We start from the raw sequence: 27,028 nt of genomic DNA, 5'->3' as shown, positions 1-27,028 counted from the left end.
CAGTGCTCTTAACTGCTGAGCCATCTCTCCAGCCCATTTATACATTTTTAAAAAGCTGTTGTCTTCCCAATCAAAACTGTCGTTTTCATTGTTAGATGAGACTATTTCAATTGGAGGCCTAAAATGGTGCCATAGGATCTCCATTCTTACCTGCTCAGGTGCCCACTTGCCTATGTGGGGACTACAATGTAGATTCCTGCTTCATATTTAGTGATCACATTTCCCCACTTCTGTCCAAACCTCTAGCTCTCTGAAGAGCATGTCTCCACTGAGTGCCAGAGAAGAGCCTAGGGAATCACAGGTTTCGCAGTAATGAGTATGTGTGAAGGCTTGAAAATTTGAGTGGATGTGGGATTTGTGTGGATCAAGTGGCAGGACAGGTGAGAGCTGGTTTACTCTGATTTTCTACCTCCTCCTCTGGCTCTGATTTCTGCTTATAAGCAGCTGTCAAGCAGGGGGTTTTAGGATCATAAGCTGGCTTTTTGTTTGTTTTTTGAGAGTAGATACATAGCCCAGTCTTTGAACTCATGATGCTCCTTCCTCTGCTTCCCAGGTACTGAGATTATGGGTATGTTCTACCATACCTAGCTCCATGGGGTCCCACTTTATTTTTGAGACAAGGTCTCATGTAGCCAAGACTTCAAACTTGCTATGTATCAGAGGGTGACCCTGAACTCCTGATTCTCTTGCCTCTACCTTCTAAATTCCAGGATTACAGAAGTGCACTACCATATCTAGCTTTTTTTTTACAGCCAGAGTCTCCAGTTATGACACAGGCTGCCCTGGGACTTACTATGAAGCCTGGACTGGCCTTGAACTTCCTACTTCAATCTAAATTAAATATGTATACCATCATGCCTGGCTTTTTCATCAGCTCTCTTGAGGGGAAGATTCCACCACAACCAAGGACAGCCACATCTCCTGCTTCCTCTTCTTTCTTTTAGGTGTGTCAAAGACTCAGACCCTCCTCTCCCACTGCCCACCCATGTGTAACCCCTGGGATCAAAAGAGACTTCTGCCTGGCCGGAGAGGGACCCGATGCGTACAAACACATGAGTAGGAAGACTGTCAAGGAAGACACAAAGTGATGTCTGAAGGTTTATTATCGCTTTAACCCCAGGGTACCCCGCTGGAATGCCTCAGTGCCTCAGCACTCTGGTATCGTTGGTCTCGGATACCACCTTGCCATCCACGATTCTGCGGGTGGTTGTTTTCTGGATGGTTTGCATGGAGTTGCTGCTGTCCAGGGCGTCATTGAGACTGTAACAGAAGACCAAGCCCTAGTTATGAAGAGCCTCACCAAGTAGAAGGGGGACAGGGAAAATGGAAGAAGTTTCCCCAATTCCTACCTTTATCTCCAAAGTCTCCTCAGCCACTTCTTCCAGAAAAGGGAAACTCAAGGCTGAACTTGTAATCTAAGTACAGCTAGCTAGGGGCAATACTTAGTCATTCTTTCTCCTAGGAGGAAACTTCCGTAACTCACTCCTTTGAAGCCCAGTGCTCAGTGGCTACCAGTGAACAGACCATGGGACTTCCCAAAGTTCGGCGGAGGGAAGAAGACTCTCACTCCTGTGGGTAAGAAAGTGCCACTCACCTAAAGTCTTCTCCATCTTCCAGCAGGCGGCGGTAGGTGGTGATCTCAGCCTCCAGCTTGACCTTGATGTTCAGCAGGGCCTCGTACTCCTGGGCCTGGCGCTGCCCCTCTGCCCGAGTCTGTGCCAGCTCGGACTCCAGGTGCAGCAGGACGCCATTGAGCTGTTCCATCTGCACAGCATAGCGGGCCTCCACATCCCTCAGGTTATTCTCCGAACTGACCTTCTGCAGGGCATAGAAAGGTGGGTGGGTGAGTCCCAAATCCCAGACTGCTCAGCCCTTTGTTTCCGAAAAGGTTTGAAGGATCTCCTGTCTGGAAGTGCGAGGTTACCAGGTGGGAGAGGTGGAAAATGCAAAAGAGATGGGACTCCATGAGCAGATCTCTTGATGAGGCATTCTCTGAGCTTAGAGATCTCTTGATGAGGGGGAAGTGGGCAGGTGGGATGAGACTAAGCGACAGAGATTGGGGTTCCAGAGGAATGGTGGCAGGTGATCAGAGGGCTCTCACTTGATTTCTCATGGAATCAAGGTCAATCTCCAGGGCCTGGTAAGTGCGCTTCAGCTCTGTGAGTGTTGTCTCAGCATCTCTGATCTCAGTGGACTGGGTGGTGACCACTGTGGTGCTCTCCTCGATCTGTAGGGTGGGGAGGGTCAGTCAGGTTCCGCCTTTCCTGGTAGCCTCCCTCCCACAACCCGGAAGCCAGCCCTCCCCCTGCGTACCTTCTGGGACCAGTACTTGTCCAGTTCTTCACGGTTCTTCTGAGCCAGCTCTTCATACTGGGCTCGGATGTCTGCCATGATCTTGCTGAGGTCCTGAGATTTGGGGGCATCCACTTCCACGGTCAAACCAGAACTGGCAATCTGGGCTTCCAGGCCTTTGACTTCCTAAAGATGGCAGGGGCAAAAGTGAGGGGTTCAATGTCAGAGTTCCAACCAGGCCCTTCATCAGTGATGGCCTTTACTGAGGCCTAAGAGAGCAGTGGGAGAAGAGAGCAGAGGGAACCCTGGACTTGCACTCCTCAAGGCTGGTTCTGGGCTTCCACTGCAGATGTTGAGGAATGCTACTCCCTCACTACCTGAACCTGCCACTGACGGCTGGTTTCTTTTTCTTCATTTCACCCATCATCCGCCCCACAACCCCAAACTGGCAGCTCCTACCTTTGTCTCTGTCTCTCACCCACACAATCTTCCTTTTTTTTTTTTAATTGTGAGACAGGGTCTCACTCTGTAGGGCAGACTAGGACCGAACTCACAATCCTCCTGCCTCAGCTTTCCAAGTGTCAAGACTGCAGGCCAGGCCTTAGCCCATACCATCTTGACCTTAACACATTATAATTTGGATGAGCCATAGAGCATGTATGACTCACTAGGTTTACTCTTAATCAAAACAGACTAAGAGCCTAGGCTGGTGGCCCTCCATTTTCATGCAAGGCTGCCCATCTACTTCCCCACCCTTGTCCTGGCCCCTTGATCCCCAGCCTGGTCAGCAGCTCCACTTGCCTCCTCATGATTCTTCTTCATGAACAGCAGCTCCTCCTTAAGCGCTTCAATTTCTGTCTCCAGCTGCAGCCTTGTGATATTGGTGTCATCAACAACCTTTCGGAGTCCATGGATGTCATTCTCCACAGACAGGCGCATGGCCAGTTCTGTCTCATACCTACAGGATGGAGATCAGAGGGCCCTGTCTGATCCTCAACCTTCTCAGCCCATGTCACCTGAGACTAGACCTGTGCCCACCTCAAACTAGGCAACCACGTCAGTGTTCCCTCAACAACATTCTTGGCTGGTCGGGAGCAATGTGCTCAAACTGGGCTGCACAAATGAATGGTTCTTTGACGACAGGAAGTACCCCAGTGCTCATTTGCAGCTTTACCCACACCCGAATAAGCCTTCAAAAGGAAGGCCCACCCAAACAGCCTCAGGAGCAGACCATTCTGTGCTCTACCTGCAGCGCCCAGACTTACTTGACTCTGAAGTCATCGGCAGCAAGACGGGCGTTGTCAATCTGCAGGACGATTCGGGCATTGTCCACAGAACTTGCAAAGATCTGGAGGGATGAAAGCAGGAGGTTGCTAAGTGACAGGTCGAATGATGAGGGAGTAAAGAAATGTCCATGTTTCAGTGAACCTTTCCCAGGCCCAGGAACTGCCAGAGGCTACCCCACATGCCTTCCCTTTCTACCTGTGCTGCTTCTTCTCTCCTGAGCTCCCAATTCCCAACACTTTGTCCCTCCAGCTGGGCTGACTGGTTGGCTGGTCCACAAATGAGCAGCTCCTAACTGGCTCTCTCTCCAGTCCTCTTCTGGCATATTTCACCCCAGGGTACCTGCTTACTGCCCCCCCAGCTCTGGACCCCCCACCTCCTTGATTGGCTCCTCCCGGTTGGCTTCTGTTTACTCATAGATGACTCAGCTTTAGCCACATCCGCTTAACCCTCGAACTGTCCCCACTCAGAAAGAAGCGTGTCTGGGTCCACTTTATGGTCCTTTTCTCGCTTTCTTTCATGATGTCCCACTAACCTCCTGGGGAAGCCCTCTCCCGTTTGTAGCCACATTACCCTTGGGGTTTCTAAGGCAAGGTTGTGGATAGTAATCCAGGACATTCCTAATTTAGTCCCATAGAGCAGGGTGGGTATGAAAAGGGTGATAGAAGTCAACTTCCCCCACCCTATTAAAGTTGTAGGGGTGGCACCTCACTGGCCAGAATGGCTGGAGCCAGGCCCCTCCCTCTTTACCCCTTACCTGAGCCCTCAGGTCCTCGATGATCTTGAAGTAGTGTCCCCAGTCTCTGGGCCCCTGGGCCCCCTTCTTCTCCAGATGTTCCCGGATTTTGCTTTCCAGCCTCCTGTTGTCGGTTTCCAGGCTCTTCACCCTGTCCAGGTAGGAGGCCAGGCGGTCGTTCAGGTCTTGCATGGTCTCTTTTTCCGTCTGGATGCCGCCCATTCCCACCAGGCCTGCGGATCCCGAGCTGCCCCAGACGCTGCTGGAGCGGGACACCGAGATCCGGGAGCCGGAGCCCCCGGCGCCTGCATAGACGCTGGCCGCGCTGCTGGCCGGCCGGACCCGCTGGCTGGGCGACCGGACCGAGCCCAGGGACCGATAGTTGCTGGAGAAGGTGGTGGAGCGAGTAGTGAAGCTCATGGTGTCTCGAGTGGAGCGCGATGCGAGAGACCAGGACTCAAGTTCGGGCGTTGGAGGGTGGCAGTCCTGACCTGTTATATCTCAGAGGGAGGAGGTGGGGACCTCCCCAGCAGGCCACGCCCCCGCCACCGGGGCCACCTCTGAAGCTAGGAGGGCAGGTGGACTGCACAGGGCTCCTGAGACCTGGTTGGTGCCTCCCCCCCCCACGTCCTCAGCACAGCTCTGTCAAAGGCCACACCTCAGCTCCTCAGGGAGGGACAAAGGAAAGCAGGTGTTGTGAGCCCTTGAGTTTTTGCTTTCAGGGGAGGAAATGAATACCGCCCCTCACCCCCAGGTAGAAGAGATGACCATTAGGTTGGAAATTTTGTGAGGTGGACTGGAATGTGGGTCTCTCTCTAGCTGTTCTCAGCCTGAAGCCCAGGTTTCCCACCAGTGGAAGAGATCTTGGTGCAATCCTGGGACCCCAAGGAGTCCTGGGTAAGAAAAGCTGGGAGCTGGGGAGGAGGAATTCAGTCTCGAGCCTCAAATCTCCTTTCACACTTATGCCCCACTGCACAAGGTTCCAGGCACTGAGCTGGCCCTGTCTACAGTAGCCCTGTCTACTTCTGGGCAGAACCACAGAAATGTGTATTGGCAAATAACACAGGAACACATTCCCTCAGTCCTCCACCCCTCAACTCCTACCTCAGAGGCTTGGCCTCAGTGGACCCTGACACAATCTCATGTTTTAACATGTTTTTATTTATTTTACTTCTTTTTTGTGCTCAGATTAGCCTTGAACTCTGTATAGTTCAGGATGACCTTAACCTCCTGATCCTCCTGTCTCCACTTCTCAAGTGTGGGACTACAGGCATAAGCCACCACATCTAGGTCATGGGGTGCTGGGACTCAAGCCCAAAGCCTTGTGTATGCTAGGCAAGCACACTGTTAACTGAGCTACACTCCCTGCCCAAGAGCACTTATGATTTAACCAGTATTTATTGGACACCTGCTATGTGTTAGGCCCTGTTCTAGCAGCCTGGAGAACAGCAATGAAAAAGAAACCATGATCCTTCCTGCAGATTATAATGTGCCCCATGTGGCTGGGGTATGAAAAGGACAGACCAGGATACCTAGAAACATTCTAACAGGTTCTGCCCAGGTTGCCAGCCTTCTCTTCCTGCTCCCTAGGCCTCTTCTTCCTTTCTTCCAGTCTTTGTAATGCTTTCTGGCTTTCTAGCTTGTCCCTGAGGAAACTCCCAAACTCCTTGTCCCCTACCCTCAGGCTAGATGAACAGGGAGAAACTCCTAGGTTCAAGTCTGTCGGCACCAGAAGCCTGTTTTCCCGGCAGGACCTGGTGTTACACATGAGGCCATGCTCTTTGCTCTGGAGTGGACCTATTGATCCTTATCAAGTGGCCAGCTGAACTGAAGCTGTTGGGGGCAGATGGGGGCACAAAAAAATGGGAGAAGGAGTGCAGGTTAGCAGACCAACCAAGTGGGAGGCACAGGACAGATGCAGGGTGTGGCTGGATTGCCTGCCTCCTTCTGGAGGAGAAAAGTCCCTATGTCTCCAGGGGAGCTAACTAGTGAGGGTGGGTGCTACTGAAGACAGGGAGGCAAATGGGATGCAAAATCAGGAAGCAAATGAATGCCCACTGGTTTTGCGTGCAGGCTTCTGGGAGGTTGGAGGTTCTAGCCAGTTAAATAAGGGTTCCAACTTCACAAACTCTCCCACTGAGTTCCACAATTGTCCTATTGTGTAAACCTGTGTAATGAAGTATACAGATTAAATGTTCTGTGGGCTGCTTTTTGGTGTTTTTAAACTTTACATCAACCAACTTAAGTACATTGCTGGTTGGGTTACCTCCTCTAAGTCACCTAACTGAACTTCAGTTTCTTTACTTCTAAGGGGGAAAAGCCTGGCCAGTCTGTCTCCTGGAGTGGCAACACAGGCCAGTGTTAATGATCACCCACTCATTCCTGAGCAAATACAAATTACTTATTGCAGACTTAGGGCCTCACCCAGAAGGGCATTCAATTTAATCCTGAGGAGGCCTCTGAGTCGTGTAAGACCCCTGAGGACTTTGAATTCTCTCAGCAATGACACACAGACCCAAGAATTCTCTAAGCCCCTTCCACAGATCTTCTCTGATCCTGCCCCACCTGGCTGTGCTGGCTCTTCAGGGGGCTCTGTGTGGGGCCTCTGGGACAGAATGGTTGCAGCTGCACCTTATCTGCTAGCTAACGTAGATGGCTGCATTCCTGACCTCTTGCAGCATCTGGGCAAATACTGACCTCCTGCGTGCAGTGCCAGCCTGCCCCTTTCCAGCAATTCCAGATTCTTCTGTGGCCCCTAACTGGGTCTGACAACAAAGATGTGATAGGAGGCTGAGAGTGGTCGGGGTGGAGGGATAGGGATGGTGTCTAGAGAGGAGGAAGTGGTTCTCTCCCCCAGGGCCCTGCATTCCGAGGTGTTTGGCCAAGGGGAGGGAACCTGCACTGCAGGTTTAACTCCTGAGTAAGTTCCTGGGTGACTTCTGGGTGGGCTGCTCTGGTCGGCAGCACTGTGTTATGAAAGGCTGGAGCTGTGCTTTGTGGAAACTAGATGGCCGGAGATTAGAGGATCAGAGAGGATTTTGAGGGTCTGAAGTCTCTGGGCTCTATGTTAGTTAATCAGTCTGGCTGTAAGTTTCTGTGTGTGTGTCTACACCGAGAGAGCGAGGCTGGTTGCATCTGCTTAAAAATATTATTGCTATTATCTTTTTTGAGTCAGTTTAAAAATGTAATCAGGCTGGTCCCAAATTCATGATTTTCCAGACTCAGCCCCTGAGAGCTAAAATTACAGGTGACATCATATCAACAGGATCTTCTTGATCCTGTTGGAGAATTCAGGGCTTTGTGGTGGGGGTGAGATTGGCGGAACACTGGGACACAGCTTCCCTTAGCAGAGGGATTTTTGGCAGGGCCTCTAAGATGCTTATTGGATCAGTGAGGTGGAACTCTGAGCAAAATTTGTTTGGAGTAGAATGGGCTTGGGGAAAGGTATGTGTGTGCTCCTTAACTGGTTTAGGTTTAAACAATGAAAAGGGTGAGCCAGGGAGGGTGGCACACACTTGTAATCTCAGCACTGAGAGGTGAAGGCAAGGCAATTAGGACATCCTGGGCTACATAGTTCCAGGATAGCCTAGGCTATTAAACACACACACACACACACACACACACACACACATGATCTTAAGCAATCTGTGAATTAGCGTTGGTCTCTTCAGCAGTAGTAACAAGGCCTGCTTTCAGGGTTTACAGCAGATCACAGGACGCTCTCTGCTGGAAGCGCTTTGGCAGCTGAGAAGCCAGCTATCAGGCTAATGTTCTTTCCAGTCTCCAGTTCCCTCACTCCCCTCTAGCCTTCTACTTCCTGTCTATCACTTGCTATCAGTCTGGGCATAGCAGACACGACACTAAAACTGAGTCTATGGAAAAGAGGGTGAAATGGAACATCAGAGTGGCCGAGAACCTGTTTCAAAAGCATCTGACCAATCTGCCATGACTGTGAGCATTTCTCTCCGATGGCTAGATTTGGCAGATCTGCAGGCAGTGTGTGGAAGGACTGTCTGGGAGGCAGCTGGAAAAGCAAGGCTGGCGCTTAGGAAAGCACGGGGCAGCAGTTGTAGGCAGCCTGTGGGGCCTTCGTGCAAACTGCAAAGAGACAGTCTCCTCCCTGTTGTGGGGTGTCCATGCAGGATTCACTCTGGAGCCATCTGCTGAGAGGATTTGGGTGGAAACTGTGTATGATGGGAAGGAAAAGAAGTAGCAGGGTCTGGCCAACAAGGTGGCTTAGCAGGTAAAGGCACTTGCTGCCAAACCCAAGACCTGAGTTCAAGCCTTGGAATCCACATGGTAGAAGGAGAGAATCGATTCTGGAAAGTTGTCTTCTAACCTTCACACATCCGCTGCGGCATACACACAAACGCTAAATAAATGTAAAAAAAAGTGTCAGGGTCTGTACTTGGGTATGGAAGGAGAGTAGGGATAGGGGGGAGGGAAGGAGGGAGGGAGGGAGGAGAGAGAGAGAGAGAGAGAGAGAGAGAGAGAGAGAGAGAGAGAGAGAACAGCTGGCTGAGTTTGATCCCTGGAACCCACATGGTGGAAGAAGAAAATCAACTCCTGAAAGTTTTCTCTCACCTCCACACACATATAAGTAGGTTAATAAATAGATGTAGTTTTTAAAAAAGAATGAAAAGGGGCTGGAGAGATGGCTCAGTGGTTAAGAGCACTGACTGTTCTTGCAGAGGACCCGGGTTTGATTCCCAGCACCCACATGGCGGCTAACAATCATCCATAACTCCAGTTCCAGGAGGATCCAACACCTTCTTCTGACGTCTGCGGCCATTGCATGACATGGGTGCACTTACCTACATGCAGGCAATATACACATACATAAATATTTAAAAAAATAAAAATAAAAAAGAATGAAAAAATTAACATGAAAAAACCAATTGGCAAAAAACACTGGAAACCCTTCCTACACATATAAGTAGGTAAATAAATAAATAAATGTAGTTTTTAAAAAAGAATGAAAAACAACATGAAAGAAACCAATTGGCAAAAAACACTGGAAACCCTTCCCTACCTGGGCAACCCAAAACAAACAGCCTGAGAGAAAAGTACAGTGTATACAAATTCAAGAGAAGGTGGGCATATGTAAATGACCTATAAATGATCATGAGATTCACAGTCCAGTGCTGCTTGAACATACACCTTTCCCCAGCTCTCCCATTTAAAAAATATTTTATTGCCAGGTGTGGTGGCACTTGCCTTTAATCCAGCACTTGGGAGACAGAGGCAGGCAGATCTCTGCGAGTTCAAGGCTAGCCTGGTCCACATAGTGAGATCCAGGCCAGCTGGGGCTACAGGGAGATCATGTCTCAAAAACATACAAAAATTTTATTTATTATTTTTAATTTTTTTATGTGTATGAGTGTATTGCCTGCATGTAGGTAGGTGCACCTGTGATGTGCAATGCCCATGGAGGTCAGAAGAGGGCGTCGGATTGGGGTTAAGGATAGCTGTTAGCTGCCATGTAGGTGCTGGGAATCATACTAGGGTCTTCTGCAAGAGAAACCAGAGTCTTAACATCTGTGTCATCTCTCCAATCTATGCTTTTCCATTTTTGGAAATATCTTTCTTAATAGGCTGTCTCTATTTCTGTTACTGTGTGTTCCTGGTACAATCCTTTATCCTGGCACAAGACCCTGGAAATCTCTGTGGATGCCCCGCACTCAACACTGATCTACGCCTACAGTTAGGGACTTGAGGCAAGAAGAGGAAAAGACACCTGTGGGAGGAAGAAGGCTCAGATCCTGGTCTGTCACCTCCCATGACAAAGAGCTGCCACAAAAGCCAGTGAGGATCAGCTTTATGGAAGGGCAGTGTACAGGGCGAGGTGCACAATGGATGGGGGAGGCTGGGGAGAAGACAGCCCCTATAGCAGAGTGCTGGTGTCTAAAGCCTGGCCAGAGGTGGAGGGCTGAGGAGGGCATGGCACAGGTCCATGTGGAAGCAGAGTGTGTACTTGACTTTCAAGAGGTTTGTCAAGGAGGGGCTGGAAAGATGGCTCAGCAGTTAAGAGTGCATTATGCTCTTGCAGAGAACTTGAACTCAGTTCCCAGACCCATGCTGGATGGCTCATAACTACCTATAACTCTAGCTCCAGGGGATCTGATGTCCTCTTCTGGCTTCTGCTGGCACAGCATTCCCATGAATACACAGACATAGATATAAACACACAGACACATATATATCCGTCCATCTGTCCATCCATCCATCCGCCCGTCCATCCATCCATCCCTCCACCCATCCATCCATAATTAAAAATAAAGGGGCTAGAGAGACGGCTCAGTGGTTAAGACCGTGTACTGCTCTTGTAGAGGACCTGGGTTTGGTTCCCAGCACTCACATCTGTATCTCCAGTTTCAGGAGACCCATTGCCCTCTTCTGGCTTCCAGGGGTACCTTGTATGCATGTGATGCACATATAGACAAGCAGGCACACACACATACGTATAATTTTTTTAATCTTTAAAAATAAAATCTTGCTGGAGGCGGTGGGGCACACCTTTAGTTCTGGCACTTGGGAGGTAGAAGCAGGTGGATTGCTGTGAGTTTGAGACCAGCCTTGTCTATATAGCAAGTTCCAGACCAGCTGGGGCTACATAGTGAGACCCTGTCAAAAACCCCCACCAAACAGACAAACAAACAAACACCAAACTAAACCAAACCAAAACAGATTGTCCAAAAAGAAATAAGAAAACAGGAAGACATCGCCCTTGAAGGTGGCAGGGTGAGTGGAAGGTTTCCCTGGTGAGTATGGTAATGTGTATGCAGCCTGGTCAGCAATTACAGAAGCAATAGCAATACACTGAGGTTGGTGCTGTTGTAGGGTGAGTCCAGGGAACAATGGAAGCCAGTAGCAGTAACCACTAATGTAGTCTAAGAGTCTTGAGGAAGTGACATTTAAGCTGAAACCTGAAAAGTGATAGCACTAGTGGGTGGCAGAGCTGGGATTTGATGTCTGTAACCTGTCCGTGATCCTTCCTCTCCTCCAATGGGAAGCGTGAGTGAGACAAGATGCTTGAAAAAATTCCCGAGTGTTTTTGAGATCCCAGTAGAGGATACACAGGGTGATTATGTGATGAGACCAGTCACATAAGAAACTCTGTCCTGAGGTGGGGGAGGAAAAATGGTGGGGTGAGAGGGCAAGAGTCTGTTGAGGCTTAAAACATTGTTAAAGGGGCCAGGGAGATGGATCAGTGTGTTCCTAAGCTTGAAGTCCCGAGTTAGATACCCAGAATTCACATGGTGGAAGGAAGGAACTGACTCTTGTATTCTGTAAAGTTGTCCTTTGACCTCCACTTGTATGCTTTGGCATGTGTGCCTCCTTTCCACAAAATAAACAAATAAGATGTAATTTTAAAAATATTTAAGGGGCTGGAGAGATGGCTCAGTGGTTAAGAGCTTGTACTGCTCTTGTAGAGGACCTGAGTTCAGCTCCCAGCACCCATGTTGGGTGGCTCACAACTGCTTGTGATTCCAGCTCCAGGAGACCCAACACCCTTTTCTGGCAGTCATAGGCACCTGCATTTATACATACATATACCCACACACATATACACATAAGTAAAAATAAAATAAATTTAAAAATTATAAGATTGTTGAAGTAGCCCACCCTTGGGTGGCTGGGTGGGAGACTTTATTAGTTACTTTTCTTGTTGCTGTGATCTGTGATAAAATATCTGACAAAAGCAACCTAAGGAAAGGTTTAATTTGGCTCATAGCCTAAGGGTACAGTCTATGCAGGTGTAGCGGCAGGAATGTGAGGCAGCTGATCACAGTGACTTTGTAGTCAGACCAGAGGATGATGAATGTTGGAATATGGGACTCCAGCCCATGGGATGGGGCTACCTACATTCAGGGTGGGTCTTTCCTTCTCAGTTAAACCTCCCTGGAACATCTTCAAAGACACAGCTAAAAGTGAGTCTCCTAGATGATTCCCAGTGTAGTCAAGTTGGCAATGAAGGTTAACCATTACAGGAAGTAAATGGTGACGACTAGATCTCAGTGGAAATCAGGGTGCGTGTGGATCAGGTGGGGTTCAGGTACTGGGGGTTGACATAAGAGTTGATACCACCTGTGTGACAGCAAGGAAGGACAGCTTGGTGGCTTATGCCTATAATCATAGCACTGAGAAGGCAGGAGGATCAGGAGCTCAAGACCAAATTTAGCTACATAGAAAATTTGAATCTAACCTAGATTACATGAGTCTGTCTCAAAAACAAAAGGGTCTGGAGAGATGGCTCAGTGCTTAAGAGCACCAGCTGCTCTTGCAGAGGACTCCATTCCCAGCACTCACATGGTGGCTAACAACTGTCCCTAACTCTGGTTCCTGGGGATCTAATATCTTCTTCTGACCTTCATGGGCATTGCATGCATATAGTGTACTTACATACATACATGTAGGTAAAACACTCACACGTATAAAATAAAAATAAATTTAAAAAAATCTTGCTGGAGCTTGTTGTGGTGTCACACACCTTTAATCCCAGCACTTGGGAGGCAGAGGCAGGTGGATCTCTGTGAGTTCAAGGCCAGCCTGGGCTACATAGTGAGTTCCAGGCCAGCTGGGGCTACAGGGAGACCCTGTTTCAAAAAGACCAAAAGATATTTATTAAACAAACAAAAAATCATATATATGTATATATATATATATTCAGATTCTTCATGATATATGACTAATAACGATTTTCTCCCAGTCTGTGGTATCTTTTTAAAACAAAATTTTATTACATCTATTTCTTTATTTAGTGTATGTGTATGTGAGCACACTTGCAAGACACATGCCTCAGCATACCTGTGGAGGACAGAGGACAAATTGAACAAGTCATTTCTCCCCTTTCACCATGTGGGTCCTTGGAGATTGAACTCAAGTCATCATGCTTGGAGGCAAAAGCCTTTACCTGCTGAGTCATCTTTACAGTCCATCCTTTTTTTTCTCTTTTAAAAAGTATTTTACTTAGGGGGGGTGGAGAGATGGCTCAGAGGTTAAGAGCACTGACTGCTCTTGCAGAGGACCCGGGTTCGAATCTGATACCCTCTTCTGACCTCCATGGGCATTTCAGGACACAGGTGTTACTCACATACATGCAGGCAATACACTCATACACATAAAATAAAAATAAATAAATAAAATATTTTTAAAAATTTATTTATTGTTTTTATTTTATGTGTGAGTATATTGCCTGTGTCATGCAAGGCCCGAGGAGATCAGAAGAAGGCGTCAGATCCCCTGGAAGTGGAGTTACAGATGGTTGTTCGCTGCCATGTGGGTGCTGGGAATGGAGCCTGGGTCCTATGCAAGAGCAGCCAGTGCTTACGGCTGAGCCATCTCTCCAGTTCATCCTTTTTTAAAAGTTTTTTTTTTTTTTTTTTCTTTTTGAGACAGGGTCTCTCTGTAGTCCTGGCTGACCTGAACTCACTATGTAGACCAGGCCGGCCTTGAACTTGCAGAGATCCTCCTGCCTCTGTCTCCCAAGTGCTGGGATTAAAAGTATGCACCACCTTGCCTGGCACTTACTGCAGCCTTTTCTATTGCCTTCATATCTCACTTTAACTATTACTTCTGCAGGGATGCTTCCCTAACCCTTCATTCATATTTAGTGAGGATCCTTTGTAGCATACATAAGGTTATGTTAGTCTCATTAAGATAGTGTTAGGTTACTATCTTTTCAACTCTTAGTGAACTTTAGGGACCTTGTCTGTTTTTCTCACTGGTGTGTTCTCAGTGCCCATACTAAAGTACTTGGTAAATATTTATACGAATAATGAGTGAGTGGTAGAGAAAGGGAGGATCAGCAGGCGAAGTGGATGAGGCTGAGGTGGACCAGGTAAAAATCGGTCTTGCAGACCATGAAGTGTTTAGGCCTCTGTGGCCTTTCGTTTCATTTCACAGCAGATGTGCTAGAGAATATGGGGTGAAAGTCATGTACACCCTATACCTGCCTGCAGAATACTCCTCTCTGGTGTGGGCCCTAGACTTTACCTATAGTAATTTCTCTAGGGGTGGCCCAAAGACTGAGGGATAGGGTTTCAGGATCTGGGGAAACTCTGAGGCTTGAAGTAAAGAGTTGTCATGAGCTGGATATCAGGGTATATGTCTTTAATCCCAGCACTTGGGAGGCAGAGACGGGCTGATTTCTGTGAGTTGAAGGCCAGCCTGGTCTATGTAGTGCATTCAAGAGCAATCAAGGCTACATTGTGATACCCGGTCAAAAAAAAAGTGTCATAATGAAAACTGCACTTTGGCTGGAAAGATGGCTCAACCATTAAGAGCACTGGTTGCTCCTGCAGAGGACCCAAGTTGGAGTCTCAGCACCCACATGGTGGCTAACAACTGTAACTCCAGTTCCAGGGTATCTCATGCCTTCTTTCGACCTCTGTTGCATGACACAGGTGCACTTACACACATGCAGGCAATACACTCATACACATAAAATAAATGTAATAAATACAATATTTTTCAAAAAAGAGAAAATCGCACTTGGCAAGACTGTCCAGGCTGGAGGCCTTAGAAAGATGTGCAGGGATCAGAGTGGAGGTTACTCCAGTCACTTAGGCAGTGACAGTGGGTGCTCAGATTAAGAGTCAGTGGAAGCAAAGAAGGAAAGCAAGTTCAGGGAAGTAGAGAGGATGGAGCTGGTAGGACTTGGTTAACTGGACGTAAAGCAATGAAGAAGGAACACAGAAGCAGAAGCACTACTGAGGCCTAGAGACATAGCTCAGAGGTGGTATGCTTGTCTAGCAGAGAGGGCCCAGTGTTCAATTCAACCATCAGCACAGCAACGCACAACCCCCAGAAGAACAGTAGCACGTGCTGAGCATGCATGGTGTGCCAGGCACATGCTACGTGCTTTACAGGTGTCACATTGTTTAATCTCATACCAGTTCAGTGAGGCAGGTTCTAGTACCTTCTCCAGGACTTTAGGCTTTGGAGGCAGGTGATTTGTCCACCAGGCAGGGATTAGTAGAAGTAAGGCCTAGACAGTGGTGTTAGAGATTTCAGTTTGAAACCCATGAATCTGAGGCTAGGTTGGGATATCCAGACAACTGATAAGTAGGCCTGAAGTGCCCATGAGGGACTAGAGATATTCATCACCTAGGATTGCCCAGAAGAAAAGAGATGAAGGCAGGTCCTAATGGCCACTGCAGAGGTGCATGGTAGTTTCAGAGAGGTGCATGACTTGACAAACAGAGACTTTTTAAGGATGGTGGTGGCAGCCACGAGGGACCCATTGGGGCACCAAGAGATCATGATTTGGTGACTGGAAATGGGGAGGAGTGAGGGTATCCTCTGCACCTCCACCCACTGTTCTGGTTTCCATATATATATATATATACATATACATACATATATATATATACACACACATATAATTTATTATTTATTTTTTTATTTTATCTGTATGAGTGTATTGCCTGCATGTATGTGAGTGCACCCATGTCGTGCAATGCCTCGGAGGTCAGAAGAGGGCTTCGGATTCCCCTGGAACTGGAGTTAAGGACAGTTTGTAGCCGCCACGTGGGTGGTGGGAATCGAACCCGGGTCCTCTGCAAGAGCAGTCAGTGCTCTTAACCGCTGAGCCACCTCTCCAGCCCGTTCTGGTTTCTTACACCAGCTGAGGAGCTGCTTCTTCTGCTTTGAAGGCCTTGCTGTCTTCCCCTCAGCCCAGAAAGAAGGCCCCTGACAATATCCCTGGACCCCCTTCTCTGCAGTTAACTCGGTCCCCATTCCTTCCTCCCTCCAGCTAAGAGGCCAGGAGCTACTTCTATTTTAGTGTCTGTCTCTGGTCTCCTTTGAGAAGGCACAGGAAGTGTTGGGAGGGAATGGGAACACTTGTGCCTGTAAAATGGGTGGCCCCTCCCCAGCTCTGGGCTAGCTCCCACTTGACCACAAGAGGGTGCTGGGTCAGATTAGGCCCCATGGCACACAGGTGGCAGGCTGGCAGGAGAGCCTTTAGGGCTGGACACTCCCAGCCATGGCTCCACCCCTGGACCAGGACCTTTGCTCCCAACCCTAATGTCACTGGCTCTCAGTTGCCATGGCAGCCTTTTCAGTTTGGGATAAACAAAGTCTTCCACTTGCTGTCCAGCTGACACCCAAGTGTGTCCCTGGGATAGGTTGAAATTTCAAGTGTCCAGCCCCCTACCCCCCAGGGGAGTCCTGAGGAGGGTGAGTCATTGCATTTTGGCCTTTTCCACCCCCTCACTGTTCTCTGCCTTGCCTTGTTGCTCCCTAGCCTGCCCTACCTGCATCCTGCTGGAGTTGGGGAGGGCAGGAGAGAAGGGCCAGGATTCACCTGGGACTCTCAGCACAAATGGTGGGTTGGGAGAAGGCTTCTGTTCTGTGTTCCCCCAACGCCAGGCCTAGCTGCTATACCTGGGACCCAAGACGGGGACAGTCATCATTCGTTTCTTCCCCATCTTCCACATCCTTGGGGTCCCGAGTGAGGGAGAGGAGGTGGGGAGCAGAGTGGAGAACAGGACTTCTGTGGGTAGAGCTGACTCCGAATCACTCACTCACTCACTCTGCTGAGGGGAACATCTGCTGAGGGGAAGCATCTGAGGAAGATACTTTAGTGAGGTGTGAGGGCTGTGGACGTAGAACCTAAGACCCTGCCTTGAACCCTGACCACCACTTACTGCATAAGTTGTTTCTCAAAGACCTGGGTTTCTCATCAGTGAATAAGGATACTGATACTGACTCCCAAGGTCTTTGTGAGAATCCATTGGGACAAATATGAAAGAATGCCTTAATAATCTTCTGTCCACACGTGGGACATGGGTTTACAGTCAGGGTGGGGGCTCCAGCCATGCCCACAGCAAGTGAAACCAGCCTAGGGGTGTGACAGAGGCCTGTGCTGAGGGACAGGGTGGGGAGGTGAAGGTGCTGGGGGCACTTCCCCATGGTTGCTAGGCGGAGGGACTGGCCAGTGGTGTTCATTCAGTAAATGTTTGCAGAGTGAATGGGGTGTATGGAGCTGTCAGGGAGAGTCAGGTTTCAATAGCAGGTGCAGGTGGCTGGGAGACACCACATGAGGGGAGGGCACAGCCCAGGGAGCCGGCTCAGAGCTGCAGCCAGTTCCAGGTGGGCAAGACTCAGGCTCAGCAGACAGATAAGAGATGGGACCTTTATTCAGAAGGTGATGGGAAGCTCAGGGGCGGGGAGTGACAGGATCAAAGCAGGTCCTTTGTAGGTCTGGCTGAGCCCTGGCAGGGGGACAACTTGGAAGAAGTGGAGGAGAGGGAGGGGACAGGGACATTTCCATACTGGGCAAGGGAGAGTGTGTACGTGTCTGGAAGGCTCCAGGATGGCAGTGATGTCATCGCTACCCCCTGCCCAGGGGCTGCTTCTCACAGTGCCCTCCCAAACTGGTCTCACCTGCCTGTGAGGAGGAGGGGAACTTGGCAGGGGGCTGGGGAATTTCTCAGGGACACCAGGAACAAGAGAACAGAGCCTTCTTTCTCTCCCTTCTCCCTTCCCAGGCTCACGGTGGAGGTGCAAGAGAGGGTATAGCACTGGAACCAGGCTGTCCCTTTGTTTTCCTTATAGAAAGGGAAACCGCTGGGCCCCGTTAAGAACTGGGTGTTAACTCTATATCTCAGAACAGAGTGAAAACTGAAGGGACAGTGTTGGCCTGCCCAGTGCCCAACTTTCTTGGGAGGAGAATTTGTGGCTTAGGGCTGGCTGGTAGGAATCTAGGCCCTTAGCTTTTGTGAGAATCAATCACCTGGTCCCCCTCTTCAACCCACTTCTGCAGAGAGGCTGGTCTCCCTCTGCTCCATTTCATTTCAGAATGGGCCACATATCCGGGAGTGAGTCAGGTGTGCCTTGGGCCCTGGCCCTGGCCTCTGACTCAGCCTGAGCTCCTGGAACATCAGACAGAGCTGGCTCCCTGGAGGTGAGGCCTGGGAGATGATAAGGCTTAAGGCCTGGACAACTTGCTCAGCTAGGCCTTCGTAGAGGCCTCCCAACTGCATTGGGTTGGGAGGGGGTTGGGGGAGGGGTTGGGCCTGGCTTATTTAAGCTTTCCCAGGAATTCAGACTGTCTGACAGTTTCATTTTCGGAAACATACTCAGCACCCCCATCCCTGGAGGCCATCCCTCCCTATTGTAAGGTCTTTCCCATCTGTCCCTTGGCTTCTAGGCTGGCCTGACCCTGACAAGCCTGCCTCCCTTGGTTAGGAAGGCTTTTTTTCTTTCTAGCCTTTTGCTTCTTTGCAGGGCTTAGTAGAGGAGAGGACACTGCTGTCAGTGTTCTGAGAAGGTAAACTAAGGCAGACTGTAGAGCACTCTTGACCACAGGCTTTACCTCAGGAGCTTTTTAGCTGAGGAGGGAGAGTTCCTAGAAGGGAGGGTCAGGGAAATTTTATCATCATGTAAATTACCTCACACAAGAAAGAACATCAGTTGAGAGCCCAGATCAAGTCTATGTTTCTCCTAACTATGCTGCCAGTTGTAGGTCAGGAAGGAGAGTGACTGGTTCAGTGTCACCCAGCAATTTAGAAACTTGGCTGAGACTAGAACACAGGTTGTTGATTTCCTGCTTTTTATTGTTCTCGGAACGGCAGTTCTCAAAAACTGATCTGTTTTAAAATTAAAAACTATTGCATTTTATTTGTTTATTTTGTGTATTTATGTGTGTGAGTGTGCATGTATCACACAGCATGCATGTGGAGATCAGAAAACAACTTATGGGAGCCAGTACTCTCCTATCTTGTGGGTCTTAGATATCAAACTCAGATTAGGGTTGGTGGCCTTTACCCTCTGAGTCATCTTGCTGGCCCTGAATTTGTTTAATTTGAGTCATAAATAATAAAACACACGGATTTTAATCACAGATCCTAGAGTTCTTTGGAAATATGTGTGGTGGACAGATTTACAGAAGTAAAAGGAAGTGTGGGGGGTGTTGATTGGGGTATGAGTGGAGAGGGTGGAGTGCAGGTTTCTTGGCTTACCTGTTCTGCAGTTCCAGGGCCACCCCAGATCAGCCTCTGCAGGCCTTGGGAAGGCATCTCCCTTATCAGAGGCACTGGCTGGTCAGAAGTAAAGACCCTGTGCTGGCAGGAAAATCTGCATTCCCTGAAACCTCCTCCACCTGTCTCTGGCTGGACCCAGAAAAGGATCAACACTGTGGTGTTAGAGCCAGAGAGCTGTGGATTCTGCCCGAGGCACAACACGGCGTGCTCTGTGACCTTAAGAAGTGCATGCAGTTTCTGTGTTTCCTTATCCTCGGCTGTGAAACAGGACTGTTTGTACAGTTCCCTTGGTTTTAACTGGGAGGATTTAATGGCGTTATAAAGCAGCTATGGTGTAGGGAGTGCCTGGCATCTGGCTTGGAGGAGACAGGGCCCAGTTCTGACACTCACTGGCTGCTGCATTTTAACCACTAAGCTTAGGTTCCTCAGCTCCAAAAGTCAGATTCTGCTTATTTCACATTTTCTGTTAAGGATTAAAAGCTTTGATTAGCACCTTAAGGGAACCCTTAGGCCATCAGGTGCTTTCCCCATGTCCAGCACAGTGAAGTCCTGTGGGAGTGGAAGATACGCAGTGGGATGCTCCAGGCTGGAGGGCCACTGGAAGACCAGGAAGGAGGATTCCGGAAGAGCCCATGGGCAGGGTTAGGCTAGAGGGACAGAAGATGGGGTTGTCTCTGGGCCCTAACACTGCAGAGGTGAAGCATTCATGAGGAGCTGTCAATCTAATGGGAGAGGCCTTGGGGGAGAAAGGAGTGACTGGGTGTGGGGGACACTGGTGCTAAGGGCTCATAGGTATAGGAGGAGGAGGCCTAGGGAGCTGGGCAGGTGCAGCTGGAGGCTTCTAAGTGAGGAGTACTGGTGTGGGAGGGAAGAGTCCTCTCCCCTCTCCTGGTGGGGTTTTCCCTATGCCTCCTGGGTTCTGGAGGCTGCTTCTCTGACATCAGCTCCTCTTAGTGTTCCTTGGGTGTCACCTGGGAAACCAGAAGAGGCCAAGAGGAAGAGAGAGGGTAGGGGATGCCTCAGGGACTATATGGCTTCAGCCCAGAGTTTTGTCCGGAATGCAGAAACTGCATGGTGAGTTGTGTTGCCATGGGAACATGCCTAACAAGTCCCTGAGGCTAAACTGACCTGGGCTGGCCCTAAACCAGACCAATCCCACTGTCCAAGTCAAGAGAGTTTTTTTCCCCCTAAGACCTGTGAATAGGTCACTGTGTGTGGATTTGGGGTTATCTTAGCCTGTAGAGATCAGGGAATCTGAAAGATAGGTGGGTTAATGGGTAATAGGTAGCAGGTCAGGTCTTCAACTGAGTCTCTCTCTCTCTCTCTCTCTCTCTCTTTCTCTCTCTCCTCTCCCTCTGTCTTTTTTTCCTCCCTCTCTCCTTCCCTCCTTTCCTTCCTCTCTTCCCTGAGCTGGGACTCAAACCCAAGGCATGCTAGGTAGCACTCTACCACTGGGCTACATCCCTAGCCCTGTCTGTCTTATTTTATCTCAAGGTAGACCAAGTTAAGTCAGCATTTGGGAATCCATTCTGCATGTATTAAAGTGCATCGTGGTGTTTTTCTAATGCTGTAGGTATGCAGTTAGCAAGATAGTCAAGGTCCTTGTCACTTAAAGTGTTCCATTACACTGGGCAGAGATCCCTCAAGTCCACCAGAATCCCTGAGGGAGGAGAAGCAATTTGGATGCTCAGCATATAGATGTAATCTATATTGCTTTGAATTTGGGATCATTTCTTCTGAGTTATCGGCAAGTATTATTATTATTATTATTTATCATTATTTTTTTTAGACAGAGTCTCCCTATAGTCCCAGCTGGCCCGGAACTTGCCATGTAGACCAGGCTGTCCTTGATCTCATAGAGATCCACCTGCCTCCACCTCCTTGGTGCTGGGATTAAAGGCTTGCACCACCACACTGGGCTATGATCAAACTGACTTGTTTTTAAATTTTAATTAAAAATTTACATTTGGGGGCTTAAGAGATGACTCAGCGATTTAGAATACTGGTTGCTTTTATAGAGGACCCAGGTTTGGTTCCCAGCACCCACATAGTGGCTAACAACCTAACAACTGTCCATAACTCCAGTTCTAGGGGATCTGACACTCTCTTACCTCCTCAGGAACTGCATACATATGGTATACTTACATACATGCAGGCAAGACACTCTACCCATAAAATAAAAATAAATAAATACATTTTAAAAATGACACTTGTGAATGTGTGTGCACACACGTGTGTGTCATGGTGTGCTTATGGAGGTCAGAGGACAACTTGCTAGACTCGGTTCTCTCCTTCCACCAAGTGGGGCCCAGGGATTCAGCTCAAGTCATTAGGCTTGGTGGGAGGCACCTTTACCCACTAAGCCATCTTGCCAGCCCTCCTATTGTTTCTTTCAATGGACATAATTGGACAATGAGCCTATAAAATGGCAATACTGAAGAGAGCACATTTAACTTTTGGAATCACCTGACTTGGGCACAAGTTCTTGACAGGAGAACTTTGAACTTTAGTTCTTTTTTTTTTTTTTTGCAAAATGGGAATGTTACTTTCCTAACTAGCTATTTTACAGTTATAAATAATGCATGTAAGAGATATGGCACTTTGACACTGAGGAGGAACGAAATAATTGAAAGCGATCATCACTACTCTCCTTTCCCACTGCAGGGGACTGGGACCCAACTTGAGGGTTCGGAGAAGGAATGGGCCAGCAGGCAGAACACCATTTGCATAACTTGCTCCCTAGGAACAGGATTTGCAAACATCTGTTTTGCATGGAGGCAGATTTTTTTGCCTGTCACCTCTTTATCATACCCCTTAGAATCCTCCTTATGGTCCCAGTTGCCACCTCCTTTTAGTAACCGTCGATCCACCTCTTGTTGCCCAGCACGTGCTGCAAAGGACAGCAAGATGGGACGGACCACGTTTGAGACACTGGTCTGTCCTGCCAGGAGACTGTTGCAGGCAGAGGTGGCTAATGTGGATTGTCAGCCATTGTTCAGTCAATGTTCTTATCTGTCCTCTGAAGGATATGTTATGTCTGTTTCTGTCTGACGAAAAGGAATCTCGAAGAGGCTAAGTAACTCATACAGGAAATGACCCTGAAATTTTTCCGATTGTACCCACTGTCCTTGGGGGTTTTGGTCCCACATGTCTGCAGAGCAGTAGAACATGTGAGGACAGGCAAGGACAGTCCCTCAGTAGGAGTCTGGCAGGTTCCTCTTCTGGTTCTAGCCCTTCACAGCTGTGCGAGTGTGGGAACGTTTCCATTTCCACCTGGTGGGTGGAATGTGCATTGTGTCTTAGATGTCCCCTTGTGTCCCCTCATTTGTTCAGATCAGTCCTAAAAATTAGGAAAGAGCTAAGGGGTTGAGGATGTAGCTCAATGGTAGAACCGTAGGCTCAGTTTGCCCTGAGTCCTGGGATTGATGCCTGGCACTACCCACAAAAAGTACTAAGCACTGTTTTCCAGTGTGGTGTGATCACAACAGGAGAGAAAATGGGCCATCTTCCCCGTCCCCTGTGAACTACAGAATAAACTCTGGCCTTTGAAACACTATCCTCACCACTCAGCCCCTTCACTCTTCTCTAGTCTTTGTGTCCAATGGCTTTTTACATTTCCAGGTCTTTCCATCTGGACTTTTCTTCCTCTAATTTGTTTCTTTGTTCATTTCTTTTGTTTTTGTTGGGTAGTTTGTTTTTGTGGTGCCAGAGATTGAACCTAGGACTTTACGATGAAAGATAGTTGTTCTACCGCTGAACTTTAGCTCTGGCCTTTACACCTTATTTTTCTAAACCAGGCATAGTGGCACATACCTATAATCACAGCACTTGGTAGAAGAGGCTGAGGCAGGAGGATTGCCATGAGTTTGAGACTGGCACGGACAATATAGTGAGTTCCAAACCAGTCTGGGTTACAGGGACCATTTCAACCAACCAACCAACCAACCAACCAACCAACCAACCAACCAACGAACCAACCAGCCAGCCAGCCAGCCAGCCAGCCAGCCAGCCAGCCAGCCAGGCAGCCAACCCTCACCCTTGCGTTTCTAAGTTCAGCTTGTTCAAGGGCTCTCCTTTTCCCCCCTCGTTCTACAGCACATGTTAATTCTTTATCTGAAATGAGTATTTTGTTGGTAAAGCACAGAAGGTTGGCTAACTGTGTACACTAATATCTTCACGTCCCTGTAACTCTCTGAGCTTCCACGCCTTTATTTGTGTACATTTGGGTTAGTGTCTGTACTGGACATCTGTTGTTTTTGCCTGTCCAGCATCTCTCCCCCTCCTTTGGTGAATCACCTCTTCCCCCTTTCCTTGGACTTTGGATAAGGCTAACCGTACCTCCCCAGGGGCTCAGGACAGGATCCATCTAAAATGACAGCATTTTATTATTCTCTTGGCTCCAGACTTGGTTCAGTGATAGGCATGTGACCTGCCAGCCCAAGGAGAGTTGTCCTTGAAACTTCAGCTGGAAGCACCTGGAAAGATGCAGTCCCTTGATGGCCATCCTTATAACAGCATGGAGATGGCTTGCTGGTAAGAAAGCCAACAGGGAGGAAAGCAGGGAGCCCCTCCAGCTAGGGCACAAGCTAGAGTTTCCCAATTGTGAGAGAAAATAAACGACCTTTTATGCTGAAACTGATTGACTGGGTGTCAGTCACTTGCAATCAAGAACCCAGAACCATAGTGTGCATCTGTCTGTTGGACATATGTGTTGCATGCCACCATGCATGTGTGCACATGTGATGGGTGTAGGAAAACAGCATGTGTGAGTCTGCGATGATGGGTGAGGGGAGGGGTAGTATAAGCACTCATGCTCACATACTTCATGGGAATGTGAGGACTTGAGGTGGGAGGGCTCTTTGGAGGAGTATGTGTGGGAACAACATGTGTAAGAGGGGACAGGAATGTGTGTGTGTGTGCGTGCGTGCGTGCGTGTGTGCACGCCTGTCCGCGTGCATGCTGTGTGCATGTGATGAGGACAAAGGGATATGAGATGAAAGCTGAGGGTGTATGGCACGGGGTGGGGAGCTGAGGAGTTACTTTTCCAGGCAAAGAACCTGAGGTCCTGTCCAGCTTTGCATTCATACGTATATGTACCTCCCAAATCACCTACTCCAAACCCACCTACCTGGCCTGGTTGGCAGGATGGCTCAGTAGGTAAGATGGTTGCCACACAAGCCTGATCATCTGAGTTCCAACCCCAGCTCCCTGGCATCTACATAAAGATGGAAGAAGAGAACCAACTCCACAAGTTGTTCTCTGACCACCACATACACTGTGGCACACCCACACACATCACCCCCACCACACCACCAATAATAATAATACATATAATAATTTGAAAATCCAGGGGCTGGAGAGATGGCTCAATGGTTAAGAACACTGGTTCTTCTTGCAGAAGACTCAGGTTCAAAATCCAGCACCCACATGGCGGCTAACAACTGTCCGTAACTCAAGTCCCAGGGGATCCAACAGCCTCTTCGGACCTCCTTGGGTGTTGCACTACATGGGTGCACATACTTACATGCAGGCAATACATGCATACACATAAAATCAAAAAAAAATCCACCTGCCTATCCTCATCAGCCCCACCCAACTGAAAATCCTCCTCTTCGCTTTCAGATGACCGGGACCAAATTCCTTAGATCTCTGAATGATATACAGACTCATAAAACTTTTGTTGGTGTTGAAGCTGCAATGATCAGAGGTAGTTTAGATCCACCTCTGACTATCAGAGGAGGAAAATGACAGGTGGGACTTGCTGGGGCACAGCCAAATTTCCCCAGATCAGAACAAGAGCATTTCTTCCTTCAGAGATGGGCAAGGCTGACCTTGGGGGCACTCCCTTTTGAGGAGACTCCCTCAGCCAGTCCTCTCCAGGGCTTTTATAGCAGGCGATTTACTGAGGCTTCTGTGAAACCTGGGTATTTACTGCCTCTGGTTCTGGTGAAGGGAGGCTGGGGAGTCTTGATCCTTACCCTTGTTTCCAAGCAGCAGAGGCTTACGGCTTTTCTTTGCTCCCTGACCCTTTTTGTCCCTTGCTTTATGCCTCACTACATAAAACCAGAGCAATTTCCCTAAGCCAGAGCCTCCCTGCCATGATGCCTGATGACATGACCTTGCAGAGTGGGCTCATAGACACCGTGGCCATCAGCACTCTGTGCATCCACAGTCCCTGTCCTAACCTCCTCTGGTCTCAAGACCCTTCTCTTCCCCATTCTGTCCTCCACAAATGTCCATTTTATATATGACATGACTATGGGAAGTTTGATGGTGGCTTCATCCATAGTGTGCTAAGACATGGAAGTTAGAACACCTCCCATAAGTCTCTTGAGTGCACTGGGATTTCCTCCTTTGTGTCAGCTATGGAGGGTCACTGATCCTGTGGATGGCAGGGGGCGGGGGTGGAGTGGGGTGACACACAGGACAGGTCTCTTCTCTTCACCCAGGGTTGGGGTGCTGACCCAAGCTCTCCCAAGGAGAGCTTCTCTCCCTCTCACTTTCCTCTCTCCTCTCCTGCTTTCTTGTCTTTTTTTCTTTTGGTCTTTTTTTGAGACAGGGTCTCCTTGTAGCCCCAGCTGTCCTGGAACTCACTGTGTAGACCAGGCTGGCCTTGAACTCACAGAGATCCGCCTACCTCTGTCTCCTGAGCGCTGGGATTAAAGGTGTGCACCTGTCAATACTTTACTTTTTAAAATTGAATTTGTGGAATTTTCTTTTTTTAAAAAAAATTTTATTTATTAGTTTTATTTTATGTGTATGCCTGTATTGCCTGCATGTAGGTAAGTGCACCCATGTTGTGCGATGCCCATGGAGGTCAGAAGAGGCTGTCGGATCCCCTGGGACTGGAGTTATGGACAGTTGTTAGCTGCCATGTGGGTGCTGGGTTTCGAACCCAAGGTTTCTGCTAGAACAACCAGTGTTCTTAACCGCTGAGCCATCTCTCCAGCCCCCGGATTTGTGCAATTTTCATACACTATAATTTGATGGTATTTAAATCCCCCTCATCTGTACCTCCTTGTATTGCCCTCTTGCCCAATTTAATGTACTCTATTATACATAGTAAGGCTTATAGAGTCTGGTTTGTGTTCCCAAATGTCCTTCAATGTGGGCTCACTGATTGGAGCCTGCTTAACCTATCAACCTCCAGATTGTCTCTGCCCCTCCTGGCAGCCATCTGTTGCCACAATTTCCTTTGGTGGAGCTGGAGCTTCTTACCCCCTTCCTCATGTCTATGCTGCAAGGTCCTCTTTTTTTTTTTTCTTTTTTTTAATTTTACGTGTTTGAGTGTATTACCTTCCTGTGTGTAAGTGCATCTGTGCCATGCAATGCACACAGGTTAGAAGGTGTGTGTAAGTGCATCTGTGCCATGCAATGCACACAGGTTAGAAGGTGTAGGATTCCCTTTCCCTTGGAACTGTAGTTACAGACGGTTGTTAACCACCATGTAGGTGCTTGGAAATCAAACCTGGGTCCTCTGCAAGAGCAGTACTCTTAACTGCTGAGTTATCTCTCCAGCCCCTGCCCCTATTTCTTTGAGATAGAGTTTCATGTAGCTCAGGCTATATCCTATGTAGCTGAGGATGGCCTTGAACTCTTGCTTCCACCTTCCAAGTGTTAGGATTATAGGTATGAGCTACCACATGCCACTTGTTCTAATTATTCTTTCCTTCCTTCCTTCCTTCCTTCCTTCCTTCCTTCCTTCCTTCCTCCCTCCCTCCCTCCC

The 27,028-nt window shown here is 48.6% G+C and overlaps 1 protein-coding gene and 1 long non-coding RNA gene across 3 annotated transcripts in view; both read right to left on the bottom strand.

The window, feature by feature from the left end:
* Nucleotides 1-1,083: 1,083 nt before the first annotated feature.
* Krt18 (keratin 18) lies at nucleotides 1,084-4,791 on the bottom strand. The gene is made up of 7 exons (XM_008838315.2): nucleotides 4,334-4,791; nucleotides 3,558-3,640; nucleotides 3,094-3,250; nucleotides 2,314-2,478; nucleotides 2,102-2,227; nucleotides 1,595-1,818; nucleotides 1,084-1,260 (listed from the first exon to the last, which is right to left on the bottom strand). Exons 1-7 carry the CDS (start codon nucleotides 4,730-4,732, stop codon nucleotides 1,140-1,142), a joined length of 1,275 nt encoding a protein of 424 aa, XP_008836537.1. The 5' UTR covers nucleotides 4,733-4,791; the 3' UTR covers nucleotides 1,084-1,139.
* Nucleotides 4,792-23,669: 18,878 nt separating this feature from the next.
* LOC115071330 overlaps nucleotides 23,670-27,028 on the bottom strand; it is a 6,650-nt gene continuing 3,291 nt past the window's right edge. For both annotated transcript variants that reach the window (XR_003850417.1, XR_003850418.1), the window contains exons 3-4: nucleotides 24,431-24,517; nucleotides 23,670-23,777 (exon numbers count right to left, since the gene is read on the bottom strand). This is a non-coding gene — a long non-coding RNA (uncharacterized LOC115071330). The remainder of the gene's footprint in view (nucleotides 23,778-24,430; nucleotides 24,518-27,028) is intronic.

The sequence above is a fragment of the Nannospalax galili genome, unplaced genomic scaffold (assembly GCF_000622305.1).
Source record: "Nannospalax galili isolate Female #2095 unplaced genomic scaffold, S.galili_v1.0 scaffold251, whole genome shotgun sequence".
Taxonomy (NCBI): domain Eukaryota; kingdom Metazoa; phylum Chordata; class Mammalia; order Rodentia; family Spalacidae; genus Nannospalax; species Nannospalax galili.
The sequence above is the reverse complement of the archived record's forward strand: the minus strand, read 5'-3'. Positions and strand labels throughout refer to the sequence as shown.